This window comes from Camelus bactrianus, chromosome 10 (assembly GCF_048773025.1).
Source record: "Camelus bactrianus isolate YW-2024 breed Bactrian camel chromosome 10, ASM4877302v1, whole genome shotgun sequence".
In the NCBI taxonomy this organism is placed as follows: domain Eukaryota; kingdom Metazoa; phylum Chordata; class Mammalia; order Artiodactyla; family Camelidae; genus Camelus; species Camelus bactrianus.
The window spans coordinates 14,059,494-14,076,220 of NC_133548.1; the positions used below are offsets into that span (position 1 = coordinate 14,059,494).

Below are 16,727 nucleotides of genomic sequence, written 5' to 3' on the forward strand. Positions count from 1 at the left end.
TAATCTCTATGTTGTTTTCACAGTGGTATGGCAGAGAGAAATGCTAATTTTGAAGCCCTTCCTGAAGATTGGCGAGCCAGACTGAAGAGAAGGAAAATGGCTCCAAACACATAGTTTTTTTTAATTTTTTAATTTTTATTTTTATTATAATTTTTTTTTTTATGTTCAGTTCAGCGTCTTAACCAGTTTTACTGTTGTCAATAAACTAGAAATGTTATGAGGGAGAGCATATGAATTTCCTGGGCAAGAGCGTACACGTACAAAATTCCCACACTTGTGAAATGTGATTTTTCTGTTTTGCTGAAAGGTGAGGTGACTGAATGCTTTGACCTGCTGCCTTTACTCTCACACTGGGAAAAAGCATGTTAGGTACATTAACCTCATCCATCTGGGACGTGTGGCTCATGAGTATGATTCCTCTGTAGAGGACTCACTAACAAAAAATGAAGGATTTTCCTGCCTAATAGAGGCTCGTTGTAGTTCCTAATGTGGCACGCTCTCTCTCATTAACCTCTTCAGAACAAGTGCAATTACGAAGGCAGCTCTGTGTTCCACCTTGCTTCACTGGGATTATAGGAATCTCCTTCCGACCTCGTCCTCTAGTCTGCCACCCCTGAAGTGCCGAGGTACACCTTGTGCTAACAGATGGCCACACTCGTTAGCGTATTCTTTCTCACAAATTCTAGAACTGATAGCTCAGTCATTTCACATACTAGGTGGCATATTTAAATTTCAATAGGTGGCAGCAGCAAGCAGGTGTTCATGTCTTTGATTTTTGAGAATTTCCCCCTCACATGTGTGGCAGTAGATATAACAAGAGCCACTGTATGTATTGATGTGTCTCCATTGTCATACCTTGGCCCAAAGTTCACCTCCCTTTTATGTGTGAATGTATTCTCCATAAAATTCCAGTATTTAAAAAGCAGTTTACTGTTCTGTACTTTCTATTGTATCACAATCAGGTAAAAGTCACTTTAAACTGAAGAAAACGCAAATTGTGTTTTAAAGCTGTTTGTATTTCTCCAGTTTCTGATCTTGTAAATTTGTATATATGCACTAATAAAGCTTTTTTTATACTTCTGATCGGTTATCCTTTTGCTCCTGTTTTGCCTGTTACTCCATGACTGTGTAGCCAAGACTTACTTTAAGTCAGTTGTTTTTTCTAATCAAGTAAGGTATAAGACATGTACAAACATTGAAGAACTGCCCTCAGGAAAACTAACGGCAGGATCTTGAGCCAGTTGGGGGACAGGGAAACAGGATTAGAAAAGCAAGCCTCTAGTACCAGAAGACGTGGTATGACAAATTTTGGAGCTTACACTCTAATCGCTAATGTTTGGCTTGCTTAAATCATCGAAATGGTGTAATGTGGTTAATATTTTGAAAACAATAAAGGTGCTTTATATTTTTTCCTCTGACTACAAAGGTAGTGTATACTATGGTTATAGTCATAAAGTTAACCAAAGACAATAGAATTTTATTCCAGTATATATATATGTGTGTATATACATATATGCATATAATTGTCTAATTAGTGTCATGTATGCTAATGTGTTGGATTCTGTTTACCATTTAGCAACCATTTGGGGTTACCATTTTGTATATCAATTGCTTTTCTTGTAATTTGCACAGAGCAAATTTCTGAAATTAAAGGCTATCAACTAGCCATTCATTAAAGCCTTTGCTTTAACTGCCTAACAGTTTTTCAGACTTCCAGGAATTGCCACAGAAAACAAGTGCATTTGTCACTATCCTGCCAAAATTTTGCTTTTTAAAAAATCTGACAATTTAAATAGACAAAATATGTGGGCTTAATTTACTAACTTTGTGTCGTTTTTTTCAAGGTAGAAGGCATTTTTTCAATTCTAGCTACGGGATGGAGAGAATATAAGGTGAAAAGAGAGGGGAAGTGGATCCCTTTGAGCAATAAGTAACAGTTTCCTAAAGCTGAGGAACAGCAAATAAGTTTGGAATGTGGGGCTGCCAGTGCTATCATTGGTGTCTCAACGTCAGTCATCTGCTTTTCACGGGTTCTCCACCCCTTCCTTGGAAAGGGGGTCTCGCTCCTCGGAAGCGCCCAGGAGCCCCGCCCCCCAGCTTCCGCCTCGCGGTTGCTAGGCTACCGAGGCCCTCGCGGAAAGCTGTGGCTGGTGAGCTCCCTGAGTGCTTCCTCTGCCTGGTGCGCGGCGGGTCCTCTACGCGCGGGCCGTGCCCTGCGCCTCGATCAAGCTCCTCTGCCGCGGCAGGCGCCGTGCCCCCCCCTGCTGCTCCGGACGAGCCGGGCCTCGGAGGCGGTCGCACCCTTCCTCTATCTTCGTAGGAAATCTCCACACCCCCTCCGCGACTCTTCGAGAACCTGCGCTTCGCCACCTTCTGGACCAGGAAGTCCTGAAATCCCGAATTCCATGTTCAGAGCCCACTCTCCAGGTCCTTGACCTTTCGTTCCCATCTACCGCGAGACGACTCCTCTGGATCCTTCATCCCCTTTTCTCTCACTTTCCTGCGGCGTCCTGGTGGGGGGCCTCTCCCTTATCTGGGAGAAGGAAGCATGGGACCAGCAGAGGTCCAGGCACCTCGGGAGAAGGATGCTGGAAGACACGCCGCCCTCCCCAACTCTTCAGGTGCGCATCCTGGCCTCGTAGTGGGCACCACCAGTCGGGTCCTTGTTTGTCTGAGAGGGTGAGTAGACAGAGAAGAGGGAGCGCAGCTGCAGGTTTTCCTAAAGTAGCGTGGGAGCTGTGGAGGATGGAGGGGGTGCGGGTAAATTTCGACAGTTTTTTCAGTTGTCCTGCTCTGGTTTTTTAGCCTCTCCTGTGTAATCAGCTGCCCTTTTGGAAACTGGGTAGCGGTTGTGCCTGGCTGCCCGTGTCACTGACTGGTCTTCAGCATACCATGCAGAGGTAACATGTTCCCAGCATTGGAAACCGAGCTAAAGCAGAAGGTCAGTACACACCCCTCTCCAGGAACTCCACAGAAATCCAACACTAGATCAGAAGGTATATAATGCTGGCACCTTTCTTGGCTGGAGATCTTGATCCCAAAGATAGAATAATTTGCATAAGTGTTTGTCATCTTATGGTTTGTTTGCTGAAGTTGTTGGTATACTGTCCTCTGCAGCAATGCTTGTGTACTTTTTGCTAAGAGTCAGTATTATTCTTGTAACAGACTCTTACAATTAATTATTATTATGAAAGCACTTTCCTGACTGAGATGCCTTTCATTTCAGATTCTTCCTGATCCTTACGAAGACTTTATGTACCATCACCTCCAGTACTATGGCTATTTTAAAGGTAATAGCTCATCCTTATCTAGCATCGCCTTTCCTGGATTCATAAAATAAATTGATCAACTGAGAGAGCTGTGCTTAAGTAAACTAGTGACAAATTTTTTAAGCACCTTTAGTGAAAAGTGCTTCCTTTTCTCACTGCTAGGCTATGTCACCTCTCTTGAGTCTCCCTGTATACATACAAGAGTCTGTTTGTTTTTCTTTCAATAATACCACCTTTTCTTAATGACACCACATGGCATTAAAATAGTCTTGATATCTGGAAAGACATGTCCTCCCTTATTGTTCTTCAGAAGCGTCTTGGCTATTCTTGCCTTTTTATATAATTTTAGAATTGGCTTATGGTGTTTAAAAAAATTATTGGGATTGCATTGAATCTATAGATCAAACTTGACAAGAAGTGAGAATTTTCCAATACCAGATTCTCCAATCTATTCATATAGTCTAATTCTCTATTTACTTAGGTTTTCTTTAATATCCCAGTAAAGATTTAGAATTTTTTTCGTATAACTGTATATTTTTATGCTAGTATAGATGGCATCTTTTTAAATTTTGATTTTCTAACTGTTCCTGGTATTTAGAAATAAAATTCAGGTTTTATATTGATTTTGTTTTTGTCAACCTTGTTAAACTTTCCTATTAGCTAGTTCATTTTGTAAGTGATGACTAATTTATTGAGAACTCAATTTCCAGTTTACCAGATTCAGCGGAGCCTCCTCAGGACAAAGTAGCTCCCACTCTGAGTGCTCCACTTCCACTCAGAGAACTTGCCTTCACTTGGTCCTGTAGCTGACAAGTCTTTCTGCCTCCCAAGCCCTTTCTCTTTCCACTTTATGTACTTCTTCTCAAGTTTTCTCTTCACCATGCAGTGGAGAAAATGATGCTTAACTCACATAAATTGGAATGTGAAAGCTATTTGGAAAATGGGTTGTATTCATTGTAAGGTCTGTGGTGATGGATGGTGAATAGTAGTGGCAGTTTGCTGGCAGTGGTTTTCGTGTTGACCTAAATAAATGTTAGAGGTGATGAACTAGCTAGCCTTCTAGCACTTTTCACTAACCTGCCTATTCTTAGCTCAGAGAGGCAGTTTACCAAACTCTGCTACGCACCAGCACGTTTGGAAGAATAATAATCCTCGATACCTACTGAGTGGCTCTTTGGGAAAAAGAGATGATTTGATACTGGACCCGTTGCAAAAGGAGAAGCGTCTATGTGAGTAATAGCGTTGTGTGACCCCCAAAACCCTCACTGCCTGTCAGCAGCTCCAGGTATTCAGGAGAACATGGCCTAACGTGGCCTTCTCGTGGGAGAAGCCAGGGGAAGAGCCTTAGCCACTGTTTCTGACATCACTCAAAAATGTTTTCTCTCGAGCTGTATCAGATTGTAGGTTTAAGTTTGAATTCTGTGCCTTCTGGATGATCTTCCTCCAAATTGCTGGAAAATTTGTTAAAACTCTAGTCAAGAGTAACAATGATTTTTTTTTTCCTGCAGTTTTGATGGATATGTTTGTTAAGGTTCTTTGCTAAGAGTGGTGGAGACCAATTCCAGCTAGCTTCAGCAAAAATAATTTATGGGGATTCCACAAGTTTCTTCTGGAATCCAAGGACAGGAATGCAATTGAATTTCTCCCAGAGCACATATCCAACCAGACGTGAATTCAGTTCTCTTTACTACACATCCTTCCCACCCCCCACCTTCCCCAACCCACCATCACCTCACTATTGAAACAGCCTCTTAATTGATCTCCTGGCTTCCTCTCTTGTTCCATTATGCCCCCTTTCAATTCATTTTCCACACAGCAATTTTCTTTTTTTATGTGCAAATCTGATTGTTTCCCTTTTCTAGCTAAAAACCTATGAATGACACAAGACCCAAAAGTCATAAATATAACATTGATAATTTTTAAAGCAAAAATTTACATTTCTGTATAGAAAAAAAGTACCGTTAACAAAGGAAAATAACTGAAGAAGAGTATCTGTAACAAGTATGTCAAAGGATTAATCTTAACACAACAGCTCTCATAAATCAGCATGTCAAATAGAAAATGGGCAAAGGCAAGCAGTTCATAGAAAAGCAAACACAATAAGCTTAAAGAAAAGATGCTCAATTTCACTTCTAATTAAAGATACAAATCAAAATGTCAGGGTACCATTTTTTACATTAGGAGATTTGGGCAAAAATGTTTTAAGTTTATACCTAGTATCGGTTAGGGGATGGAGAACACACTTTCCTACACTGCAGTTAGGAAGGCAATTTGGCAACACCTGGGAAATGTAAAACAGTACTTAACCCCTGAAGTAGAAATTCCATTTGCAGATATGTATCTTATATATTTGCTCACCCCAGTGCCCAGAAGGCTCTTCCATCCTGTGTCCCAGAGCCCCTGGCAAGGGTAGAGCAAAGGAGACTGTCGAGGTGGGATGGCTCAAGAGCCAGCTGACCGCCCCCTTCACTTTCCTCCTGCCCTATTTGCTGACAAAATAACATTAATAGGAAATAATTGCCAATCTTAATATAATAAACATCAAATGCAAAATCAGCTGGTGGAAGTAACATAACAATGTAAATGAGTTTTAGTTGGGTGTAATTGATAACCTGACATCTTTTTTCCCCCCTATTTTGATCATTGGAGTGAGGAAGATATTTTTTCTTTATCTTTGTAGCAAAGCGTTTATGTGTTGTTGGTTTAAACCAGAAAAAGTTAAAAAAGGAATGAGTTACAGTCTGCTTGTTTGAAAAACAGAAAGAGAGGAAGGAAGAAAAGCAATTTATGTACAAGGTTAGAAAATTCAAATGGTAGGAAAAAACAAAAGGAAACTAAAATCCCTCCCTGCCCACCCTTGATGTAGCCACTGTTACCTTTCTTTCCAGGAAAAAAATATATATCCTCATGTATCTGTATATTTTTTCTTTGTAACTGCTCATAGGGAATCCTATACACCAACTTTGATTTTTGTTGTTGTTGTTTAATAATAGAGCCTTTTCATAGAGCACGAAAAACATCTACCTCATTCTTTTTAAGGGCACCGACAGTATTCCATCTCATTACTATGTTCTGTTTATTTTAACTCCCCTTTTGATGGATGTCTGGTTGGTCCACATTTTTGTTACTTGAACATTACTGCAGTGACCATCTTTGTACATGTATCTTGACGAGCTTTTGTGAGACCATCTGTAAGGTAATTCCTAGCACTGGGGTTGCTGGATCAAGGGTTTGTGTATTTTAAGTCTTACTAGCTACTGCCAAATTGCTTTCCAGAAAGGTTACACCAGTTTGCCTTTTTGCCAGCAGGTTCTGAGAGTACTTGTTTTCTTAAAGCTTTGCCAGGATGAACGTCAAAGCCTGTAAATGTTTTCTTGTCTATTAGGTTAAAAACTGGTCATTTTGGTCATCTTCCTGTCTTTTTGATTTACATTTCTTTATGAGTGAGATTGAGCAGTTTTACCATCTTTTCCAATGTTTGTTGCCTCCCCCCTCCACCGCCAATTCAACAGTAGGGGAAATATTTAGACATAGAAATGCAGGGGCCTAAAGTGGGCGTGGAGGGGGGAGATACAAGGGGATAAGGCAGGAAAAAAAAGACAAAGATCTGTAGGACAAACCATGCTTCCTCCCTCGTTCTAGGGCCTAGCTGTCTATCTTCAGCTGTGCACAGACAGATGGAAGCTGTGAACAGAGGTATTTCGTTACCTTCCAGACCAGAAAACCGAAACTCCTCTGTGGGGGCGTGTCTTCCCTGCCCTCCCCGCCAGAGCTGGGAGCCACACTCCAGCGGCCTTCTGCCTATCCTTCCCACTTTCCTGTCTTTTCATTCTTCCTCTCATTTCCTTTTTTTCCCCCTTTCTCCTTAAGCCTTTCTTTTCCTCTTTTTTTCTCATTCTTTATTTCTCAAGACCTCTCTTTCTCTCTCTTCTGCCCCTATCTTTTCCTCCTCTTTGTTTTTTAAGTCTCTCTGTCCTTTGAATGGTTATATTATGAACTTGAAATTCAGTTTGTAGATTATTTCACTGTCGCTAATAAAGTTTTATGTACTTTTATCTAAAATGCTAGTGGGTGAATTGAAAGTCTTCTTTGCCTCTCTCTAAATAAAAATAATAACACGCATTTTATGGTAACTTTTTATTTGTAACCCACTGTTGACATGTCTTAGACCCATTAATTTTGTTTTTTGTTTCTGTTTTTGTATTGTTTTTTGACCCATTAATTTTGATTTTAGAAAAAGTTTCTTCTCACTTACTCCAAAACCTTACATTTAAATATTCAATAGACTGTGTAGAATTTTAACTTAATATTTTGTAATTTCCATGCTGCCATCCTGGACTAAATCTCCTTACAAGAGAAACATGTCATAGGATTGCATGTCTGCTAATATTTTAATATGGTGCTTAAAATTACGTAATTGTTACAGTTGAGCAGTGACGTTGCCGAGGAAGACAAGGAAATTGTACACTCATTCACTTTCCCTTTGGCAGATTCTCTTATGTTGAGTTCACCACTTCTTAAGAGCAGACAGCTTCTTCACGATGAGTTTGGCAAAGTAAACCTGCGTCTTCGAGAACCCAGAGGTCTCTTTGCCTTTTTCTCTGGCAGCGGGCCACTGCAGGCTCCAAGGTGGCCAGTGGAATGTGAGGTCATCAAGGAGAACATTCATCACATTGGTAACGTGACTTACATGTCCTGGGCTTCCTGTTCTGACAGACTGAATTACGGGACCTTACAGTTTAAATTCTACATGGTGAAGCACATTTTCTTTAGATTACACATGTAAGAGAGCATAATGCACTTAACATAATGCCCTTAAGGTCCATTCATGTGGTCACAGATGGGAAAATTTCATTCTTTTTTATGGCTGAATAATATTCTATTATATATGTTATATATTATATATCTATATATCTACATATATATCTATTTTGTATACATCTATTATATATATTATATATATAAAGTTGTGGGGGGTGTGTGTGTGTATATATATATACACACACACAATTTCTTTATCTACATCCATTGATGAATACTTAAGTTGCTTCCATATCTTGGCTATTGTAAATAATGCTGCAGTGAATATGGGGGCACATATGTCTTTTCAAGTTGGTATTTTCATTTTCTTTGGATAAATGCCAAGAGCAGAATTAGTGGGTCATATGGTAGTTCTATTTTTCATTTTTTGAGGAATTTCCAAAATGTTTTCCATAGTGGTGGCACCAATTTACATTCCCACCAATAGTGCACAAGCATTCCCTTTTCTCCACCTCCTCCCCAACACTTGTTATTTCTTGTCTATTTGATAATAGCCATTCTGTCAGGTGTGAGGTGGTATCTCATTGTGGTTTTGATTTACATTTCCTTGATGATTAATTATGTAGAGCATCTTTTCATATACCTGTTGGCCATTGTATGTCCTCTTTGGAAAAATGTCTTCAGATTTTCTGCTCATTTTTTAAAATCGGATTTTTTTTTTTTTTTTTTTTTTGCAGTTGAGTTGCATGAGTTCTTTTGGATGTTAGCCCCTTATCAAATATATGCTTTGCAAATACGTTCTCTCATTCAGTAGGCTGCCTTTTCATTCTGCTGATGGTTTCCTTTGCTGTGTAGAAGCTTTTTAGTTTGATGTAGTCCCACTTGTTTGTTTATGCTTTTTTTTCTTTTGCTTTTGCTTTTGCTCTTGGAATCAGATTCAAAAAATCGTTGCCAAGGCCTCTGTCAAGGAGCTTACTTCCTATGTTTTCTTCTGAAAGTTTTATGGCTTCAGGCCTTACATTCAAGTCTTTAATCCATTTTGAGTGATTTTTTGTGTATGGTGTAAGATAGTAGTCAAGTTTTATTCTTTTGCATATGGCTGGCCAGTTTTCTCAGCATCATTTATTAAAGAGACTGTCCTTTCCCCATTGTATATTATTGAAGCCTTTGTCATAAATTAATTGGCCATATATGCATGGATTTATTTCTGGGCTCGCTATTCTGTTCCATTGATCTATGTATCTGTTTTTATGCCAATACCATTATTGTTCTAATTAGTATAGCTTATAGAGTTTGAAATCAGGGAGCGTGGTGCCTCCACCTTTGTTCTTTCTCAAGATTGTTTTGGCTCTTTGGGGTCTTTTATGGTTCCATATAAATTTTAGGATTGTTTGTTACATTTTTGTGAAAAATTCCATGGGAAGTTTGATAGGGATTGCGTTGAATCTGTAAATTGTTGGGGTAGTATGGACATTTTAACAATATTCTTCCAACCATGAGCACAGATTATCTTTCCATTTATTTGTGTCTTCAGTTTCTTTCATTAATGCCTTATAGTTTTCAACAAACAGGTCTTCCACCTCCTTGTTTAAATTTGTTCCTAGGTATTTAATTATTTTGACACAATTGTAAATAAGAATGTTTTCTTAATTTCTCTTTCTGATAGTTCATTATTAGTATATAGAAACATAATAGATTTTTGTGTGTTGATTTTATATTTTGCAACTTTACTGAATTTCTTATTAGTTCTAACAGTTTTCTGGTAGAGTCTTTAGGGTTTTCTATATATATATGTCATCTACAAATAGTGACAGTTTTACTTCTTCCTTTCCAATTTGAATACCTTTCATTTCTTTTTCTTTCCTAATTCCTGTGGCTAGGACTTCCAATACTGCTGAATAAAGTGGTGAGAACAGGCATAAGCTTTTCACCACTGAGTATGATGTTAGCTGTGGGCTTCTCATATATGGTTTTTATTATGTTGAAGTATGTTCCCTCTATTCTCACTTTGTAGAGAGTTTTCATCAAAAATGGATGTTGAATTTTGTCAAATGCTTTTTCTGCGTCTATTGAAATGATTATATGATTTTTATCCTTCATTTTGTTAATGCGGTGTATCACATTGGCTGTTTTTTGAATATTGAACCATCCTTGCATCCCTAGAATAAATCCTGCTTGATCGTGATGTATAATTTTTTTAATGTACTATTGAATTTGAGTTATGTCTTTTTATGCCCTTGGTTTTCATCAGTGGCTACTGTACTTAAAATGATACTGAGGAATTGCCCCAGTCCCATAGGAAAATCTTTTAAAATTGAATGTTGATGAAAAAGCCTTGTTTCCTCTGAAGAAATTTATACTTTTTCTTCTATAGTAATTCAAAGTATGTAGCTGATCATATTTTCCTAACTCAAAAAGGAAGCTCAGAGACAAATTTTGAAGAGTTGTTGCAGGAACTGTATTGACCTTTCTAGCTTATTTTTAAGTCTTCTGTTTAAAATTTGTATTTTTGTTGTATATGCTTTTTGTTAAAAATGTCTCCATAGTCTTTATAGAAAGAAGCAAGATATAATTAATTTATAAACAAACTGGAAACTTAGGGTGGGAATTTGATTTGATTCAACCAAACTAGCCATTTGAATAATTATTATTATAATTTTATATTAGTTTATAAAGTGCCTTTTATATTCTTATTTTATACTTTTTTAATGTCTTATTTCAGAGTGGGTTCCACCTCAACCAGAACATTTCTATCAACCTACGGGAAGTGAAAAGATACCAGAAATTGTAGGAGAGGAAGGAGGCACAGTTGTCTATCAGTTAGATTCAGGTATTGTCATTACACTGAACCGTGAATGATTAATAATGATGACATTAAACATATTTTCTATAATAAAAGTGATTTTTAAAAATTCATATTTTAGTGATAAACTGTCTTTTCCAGACCAACCTGAGTGGGAGCCCTGATATGACCAATCAGTTTTAAATTTTTATTTTTTAATATGACAGTACCTTTTCTTAATTGTTCTGAGTCCATTTTACAGCTTCTTCCTTACTATTCTCCTTTCTGAAAATCAGATGTTGAATCTTTGGGGAATTTGCTCTTCTTTTCTCCATCTCCTGTACTATAGTGAGTACTGTGTGGTATGTGCATTTGACTGTCATTTACTCTGTGGCTTCCTGCATTAATTTGTAGGCATGCTAGGGGTAAAATGCATGTCTTTTATAAAAACGTGCAGGACACCGTACCCAACAATAAAATACACGTTCTTTTCAAGGGCACATGGTAAATTCCCCAGGATACACCATATGCTAGGTTGTGAAGCAAGTCCTAATACATTTAAAAGGATTGAAGCCCTACAAAATATATTTTCTGACCACTGTAGAATTAAATTAAAAATCAACAGGATGAAATCTGGGAAATGTACAAATATTTGGAAATTGAACGACACACTTCTAAGTAAGCCATGGGTTAAAGAAATCGTAAGAGTTCAAAAATGTTTTGAGCCAAGTGAAAATAAGATAACATATCAGTGTCTATGGGATACAGCTAAAGCACTGCAAGCTAAATTTATGGCTTTGAATGCCTATAATGGAAAGGAAGAAGGGCCCCACATCACCTACCTGAGCTTCCACCTTCATACATTAGAAAAACAAGAGCAAACTAAGTCCAAAGCAAGCAGAAGGATGAAAATAATAAAGATGAAAGTGGAAATAAGTGAAATAGAAAGCAGAAAAATAATCCAGAAAATCAAACTAAAACCTGATTCTTCAGAAACATCAACAAAATTGACAAAAGTTTGGCCAGACCTACCAAGAAAAAGGGAGGAGACACAAATTATCAAAATCAGGAATGAACGGGGACATAAACATCAACTCTGTAGAAATCAAAAGAATTACAATAAGGTAATGCTATTAACAACTTTGTTAGCAAATTAACATAGATGAACAGAAAAAAAATGTTGGAAAAGCAAATTTACCAAAACTGACTCAGGAAGAAATAAAAAGTGTGAATAAGTTGTAACAAAGAAATTAAATTACTAATTTATAGTCTTCTTACAAAGAAATCCCTGACCCAGATGACTTGACAGGTTTTGTCTGAATTGTTTCAAGAATTTAAAGATGAAACAGTACTAATTTTTAATCAGTTTGAAAACAGAGGAGAAGGAGGAAATATTTCCCAGCTCTTCTTATGAAACCAGTATTCAAAGCCAGACAAAGTCACCACAAGAAAACTATAGATCAGTATTCCTCATGAATATAAATGCAAAAATCCTCAACCAAATACCAGCAAACCAAGTCCAGCAGCATATTAAAAGGATTATACACCATGATTAAGGGAGATTTGTTCTAGGAATCCAAAGGTGATTCAACATAAGAAAATCAATGTAACCCACCACATTAATAGAACAAAGGGGGAAAAATACATCATCAACTCAACCAATGCAGAAAATGTACTCAACAAAATCCAGCCTTTCATGATTAGAACATTCCAAAAACCAGAAATTGAAGGAAATTTCCTCTGCTTGATAAAGGATATTTATGGAAAGGATGAATCAACTTCACACCCACTAAAATAGCTATAATGAAAATAGACTATAAAAAGTGCTGGGGAGATGTCATAATTAAAAAGTGTTTAAAAGAAGTAAAAATTCTGCTGTACACAGGGCCAGGCTGAATTCGGTGACTTACAAATGATGTGAAACATTTTTGTTATATTGAGATGTCCATACATCAAAAAGAAAATAAATAAGCTTCAAATCTGTTAAGAGAAGAAAGCCACACATTCAGTTTCTCAGAACAACTCCCATAGACCCATGTGGAACACATGCCTAATGCATGAAATAAATAAACTGAAAAATGTGAGTTTACAGCATCAAAAAAAAAAGTTCTGGGGAGGATGTGAGGCAGGTGATAATAGTAACATTTAAGACAGAAAGGAAATGTCATGTTAAAGAACAAGGAGCCAATACATAGTAAGGGTCAGAAAGGAAATCTATTTTATTGGAGGAAGAATATGTACTAAATATAATTAATAGAAATAGAATGTATTAAGTTGGTGGAATCAGGGGAGGTTTTGGAGAAATAACCAAAAATATAAAAGGGCCACAAATGTGTGTTTTTTTAATTAATTTATTATTATATTATTTAACTACTTTATTTGGGCAGGGAGAGGTAACTAGGTTTGTTCACTTCTGGAGGAAGTACTGGGGATTGAACCCAGGACCTCCTGTATGCTAAGCTTGTGCTCCACCACTTGAGCTATACCCTCCCCCTGGCTACAGTGTGTTTATATTCCTACAAGGAGAGAAAAAAAATGAGCCAATTTTTGCAGAGAAGGCCCAGCTGACATGTGATTGCACATGCTGCATTCCCAGTTGCCTTGATTTTGAGTTCTCATGTTAATAATATTTTGGGAAAAGCTATATGCAGTGAAATAAAAAGGTGAAGCAACTCACGGTGCACCTAGCTCCACCTTATGGAATGTCTGAGGAGTTTGGGAGACTTTAAAATCTGAGATCATAAGTGGGTAGACTTGGGTTATAAATAACAGGGAATGTCCTACTCCTACAACCTCAGAAATTATTGGATACTGTAAGCCTGATTTACCTCTCGTTGACCTTGCTGTAGTCATTTTCAGTAAACCTGATGCCCATGAATCCCCATTGCCTCATCTGTTTTATTCAGGGGTATTTCTGCATAGGAAGAAGCCCTGGGGCCGAGAGCTCACTCTCCTGGTGACTGCAGCTGTTGTGAGCAGTCCTTGTTGTCTTGTTAACACACCTTTGTGGCAGCTGTCTTGATCTTCTTGTCCTTTGGATTCATCTAGGAGAGTTGAGCCCACTCTACTGGAGGAATGAAGGAACAGAAAACTGAGATGGGGCTCCAGGGAGAATCTGGGAGTTTATCGTTTTAGGAGCCCTAGAGCAACTACATGCTATAAGAATATTGGGGGCAAAACAGAAAGAGGTTTTGTTTTTTGAGAAATGTCACTGTGGGCTATGAATTGGATCTTTTTTTTTTTCTTTTAAATGGAGGCCCTGGGGATTGAACCCAGGAGCTCGTGCATGCTACGTATGTGCTCTGCCACTGAGCTATTCCCCGCCTCCTCTGTTGGATCATTTTTAATGTTATCTGAGAGACTCAAGAATATATTGAAATCCTTATATTAATGATACCTGGTTGCTGGTCTGAACTTTGATTGTGGTTCCATGAAGAGACTGAACAGCCCAGGTCCTCGGCTCGTAATTGGGTTACACGTTCTCTTGCTGCTGCTGCTACTTCCTCTGTGCTTGTTTTTTTCTTTCACTCACTTCATATGCTTGCTTTCTCCTTTGCTTTCATTTATTATCCAAATATTTATTTGCTAAATCTCCGCAGTGACAAGATTGCATATCAAAGCAAAAGTCATCATAATTTGAAAATATTTGCTAATGAACTAACTACTTATAAAATCAGGCCCCATACACATTTCTGTTAAATGCTTGTGTTATCAGCAAGCCCCATGGACAGCGTCTTTGTTGGCATCAGTCACTTGCTGATTGGTAAATATTATTAACATCTGACAGTGTGAAGCAAATACACTAAAAATCAGTTGCAAAGTGAACTTACAGGAGATTCAGGATTGTATGAAATTGATAAATTGCTTGTATCATTTGCAAAGCCACTGACAAATAAGAATCTAGAAATTTTTTATCAGTTAACAGTTAAAGAGAAAAATCAACAAAAGATGACAAAATAGATTATTCTGGACACACTGAGAAGAATATTGTGGTACAAAGAAAGGCCTTCAGAAAACTGGTGTTGCTGAAAGATCAGCCCCCATCCCTGATGAGCCAAATAACTCAGAGACAGAGTCTTAGAGCTTAGAAGAAAAGAGGCAGCTTTATTGCTTTGCTGGGCAAAGGGTCCTCACAGCAGGCTAGTGCTTTCTAAACTATGAACCCATCTTGGGAATGGGGCAGGGTGATTATATAGCCATAGCTTAATAAAGCATAGATAACAACAGGATTATTTTCTTCTTATAAGACTCAGAGTGGCATCATGGTGTCTCCAGGTGACCAGTTGTACAGAGGCTAGTGGTTGTTGCTCTTTCAATCTCTTTATCTTATAAGCACCCAAGGTGTGATCTTCTTGGTAACTCAAGCTATTTCATAAGGTTACAGTCCCGTGACCTTCTCCCTGGAGAATGACTCAGAGACCAAGCATAATTATTACTTTTGATTACTGGAATAAAGCAGAAGCAGTAAAATTAATAGCTTTATTTTAACAATGGGCCTGGAGCTGTGAGTAGCAACTGGTCAGTCAGGTTAATTGACCGTTTTAAGGGCAAGTATAAGAATAAGCAATCTGTTAGCCTAAGTGTGGCCATTTTATTAATTCTCATTCACTGGAGCCCTACAAGAGTTTTGCAAAAGCAACTGCAAAAATCAAAGGTGTCACATGACACCCTAACTGAATTCATCTGAAAAATTGCAAGCCCACCCAAAAAAAAAAATCAACAACTGATTATTCTTCCAAGTTTTATAAGTTTTCTTAAATAAGAATAAAAATAAACTTCATAATTTTTTGTTTTAGCTTCATGTTAAAGATAAAATTTCAATCATAACCTTTTCACTAACTATTATGACATTTTGGTTCCCATCTCAGGCAAACTACCCATGGCAATTCTTCTCAAACTTCTGTTTTTGTTAAATTTAAATCTGGAAGGATACACCAAAAAAATGATAAGGACTGTACTTTATTTTCTCTTTTTTGTTTTTCCGTTTCTCTTCTCTCTCTTTTTTTTTTTTTTTATTAATAAGTACTATTTGGGTTTTTTTGTTTGTTTTTGTAGAATAAGATTGCAAATGTTTTCAGGTGCTCCACTTGGAATGTCATTTTTTGCCAACCTCCTTTTAAATGAGGGTTTAGATGGGTACAGGAAGTATCTGAGATGCCAAGGGTAGCCAGGCAGCAAAAGGAAGTCCTCTAAACCACTTAAAGTTCTTCGAAGAAATACATTTTTAAAAATTAAAAGTCTCAGCAAGGACAATTGAAAATTTGAAATCTCACTGTTGTTAACCTAGAATAGTCAACGCGGAGGGCTCAATAAATATTTGCTGAATAAATGGATTCTGAGTAGATCCTGGCCTGAATACATCCATCTTGTCTGCAGTGCCCACGGAGGATTCCTATTTCACCCGTTCCAGAGTGGGAGGCAAACGAGGGGTTATCAAGGAACTCGCTGTCACCTTGCAAGGACCAGAAGATAATACTCTACTGTTCGAATCGAGGTTTGAGAGTGGGAACCTGCAAAAAGCTGTCAGAGTGTGAGTAACAAAGAGGAATTTCCCAAAGGGATGATGATTGAAATAACAGAACTGTCTTCAGGAATCGTGTTAGGAGCCAGGAGAGTTTCTGAAAGAAGTGATGAGAAAGAATTACGAGGATGATGAAGAAAAATGGAATAATTGTGACTTGTGTTTTCCCCCAGAATAAAAATTTATCCAAATTGTTTTTTCTGCTTCCAAAAGAAATTAGTGCACATTTGAAATTTGTATTGTTGACCTGAAACAGATAGTCCATCAGCTGTTTCTGCATCCATTTATTAGGATCTGTAGAGGATGGCAATTCAGGGTCTGCAATCCTGGGAAACCACGTGCAAGTCCCACGCTGCAAGGGAAGGAGAAGGCTTTCACAGTGAGGAAAAGGGAG

The 16,727-nt window shown here is 37.8% G+C and overlaps 2 protein-coding genes across 8 annotated transcripts in view; both read left to right on the plus strand.

Annotated features, from left to right (window-relative positions):
- Positions 1-1,083, plus strand: part of FNBP4 (formin binding protein 4) — a 30,007-nt gene extending 28,924 nt beyond the window's left edge. For both annotated transcript variants that reach the window (XM_074372005.1, XM_045523990.2), the window contains exon 17: positions 24-1,083. In XM_074372005.1, coding sequence (XP_074228106.1) covers positions 24-114 — 91 coding nt within the window. In that variant the 3' untranslated portion in view covers positions 115-1,083. The remainder of the gene's footprint in view (positions 1-23) is intronic.
- A 137-nt stretch (positions 1,084-1,220) lies between these two features.
- Positions 1,221-16,727, plus strand: part of AGBL2 (AGBL carboxypeptidase 2) — a 41,263-nt gene continuing 25,756 nt past the window's right edge. For all 6 annotated transcript variants that reach the window (XR_012509590.1, XM_010964530.3, XM_045524088.2 and 3 more), the window contains exons 1-8: positions 1,221-2,621; positions 2,806-2,941; positions 3,227-3,290; positions 4,361-4,498; positions 6,912-6,965; positions 7,760-7,945; positions 10,753-10,860; positions 16,189-16,342. Coding sequence is in view for 5 of the 6 variants with exons in the window: in XM_010964530.3 (XP_010962832.2) it covers positions 2,906-2,941; positions 3,227-3,290; positions 4,361-4,498; positions 6,912-6,965; positions 7,760-7,945; positions 10,753-10,860; positions 16,189-16,342 (740 nt within the window). In the remaining variant the exon portion in view is untranslated. The remainder of the gene's footprint in view (positions 2,622-2,805; positions 2,942-3,226; positions 3,291-4,360; positions 4,499-6,911; positions 6,966-7,759; positions 7,946-10,752; positions 10,861-16,188; positions 16,343-16,727) is intronic.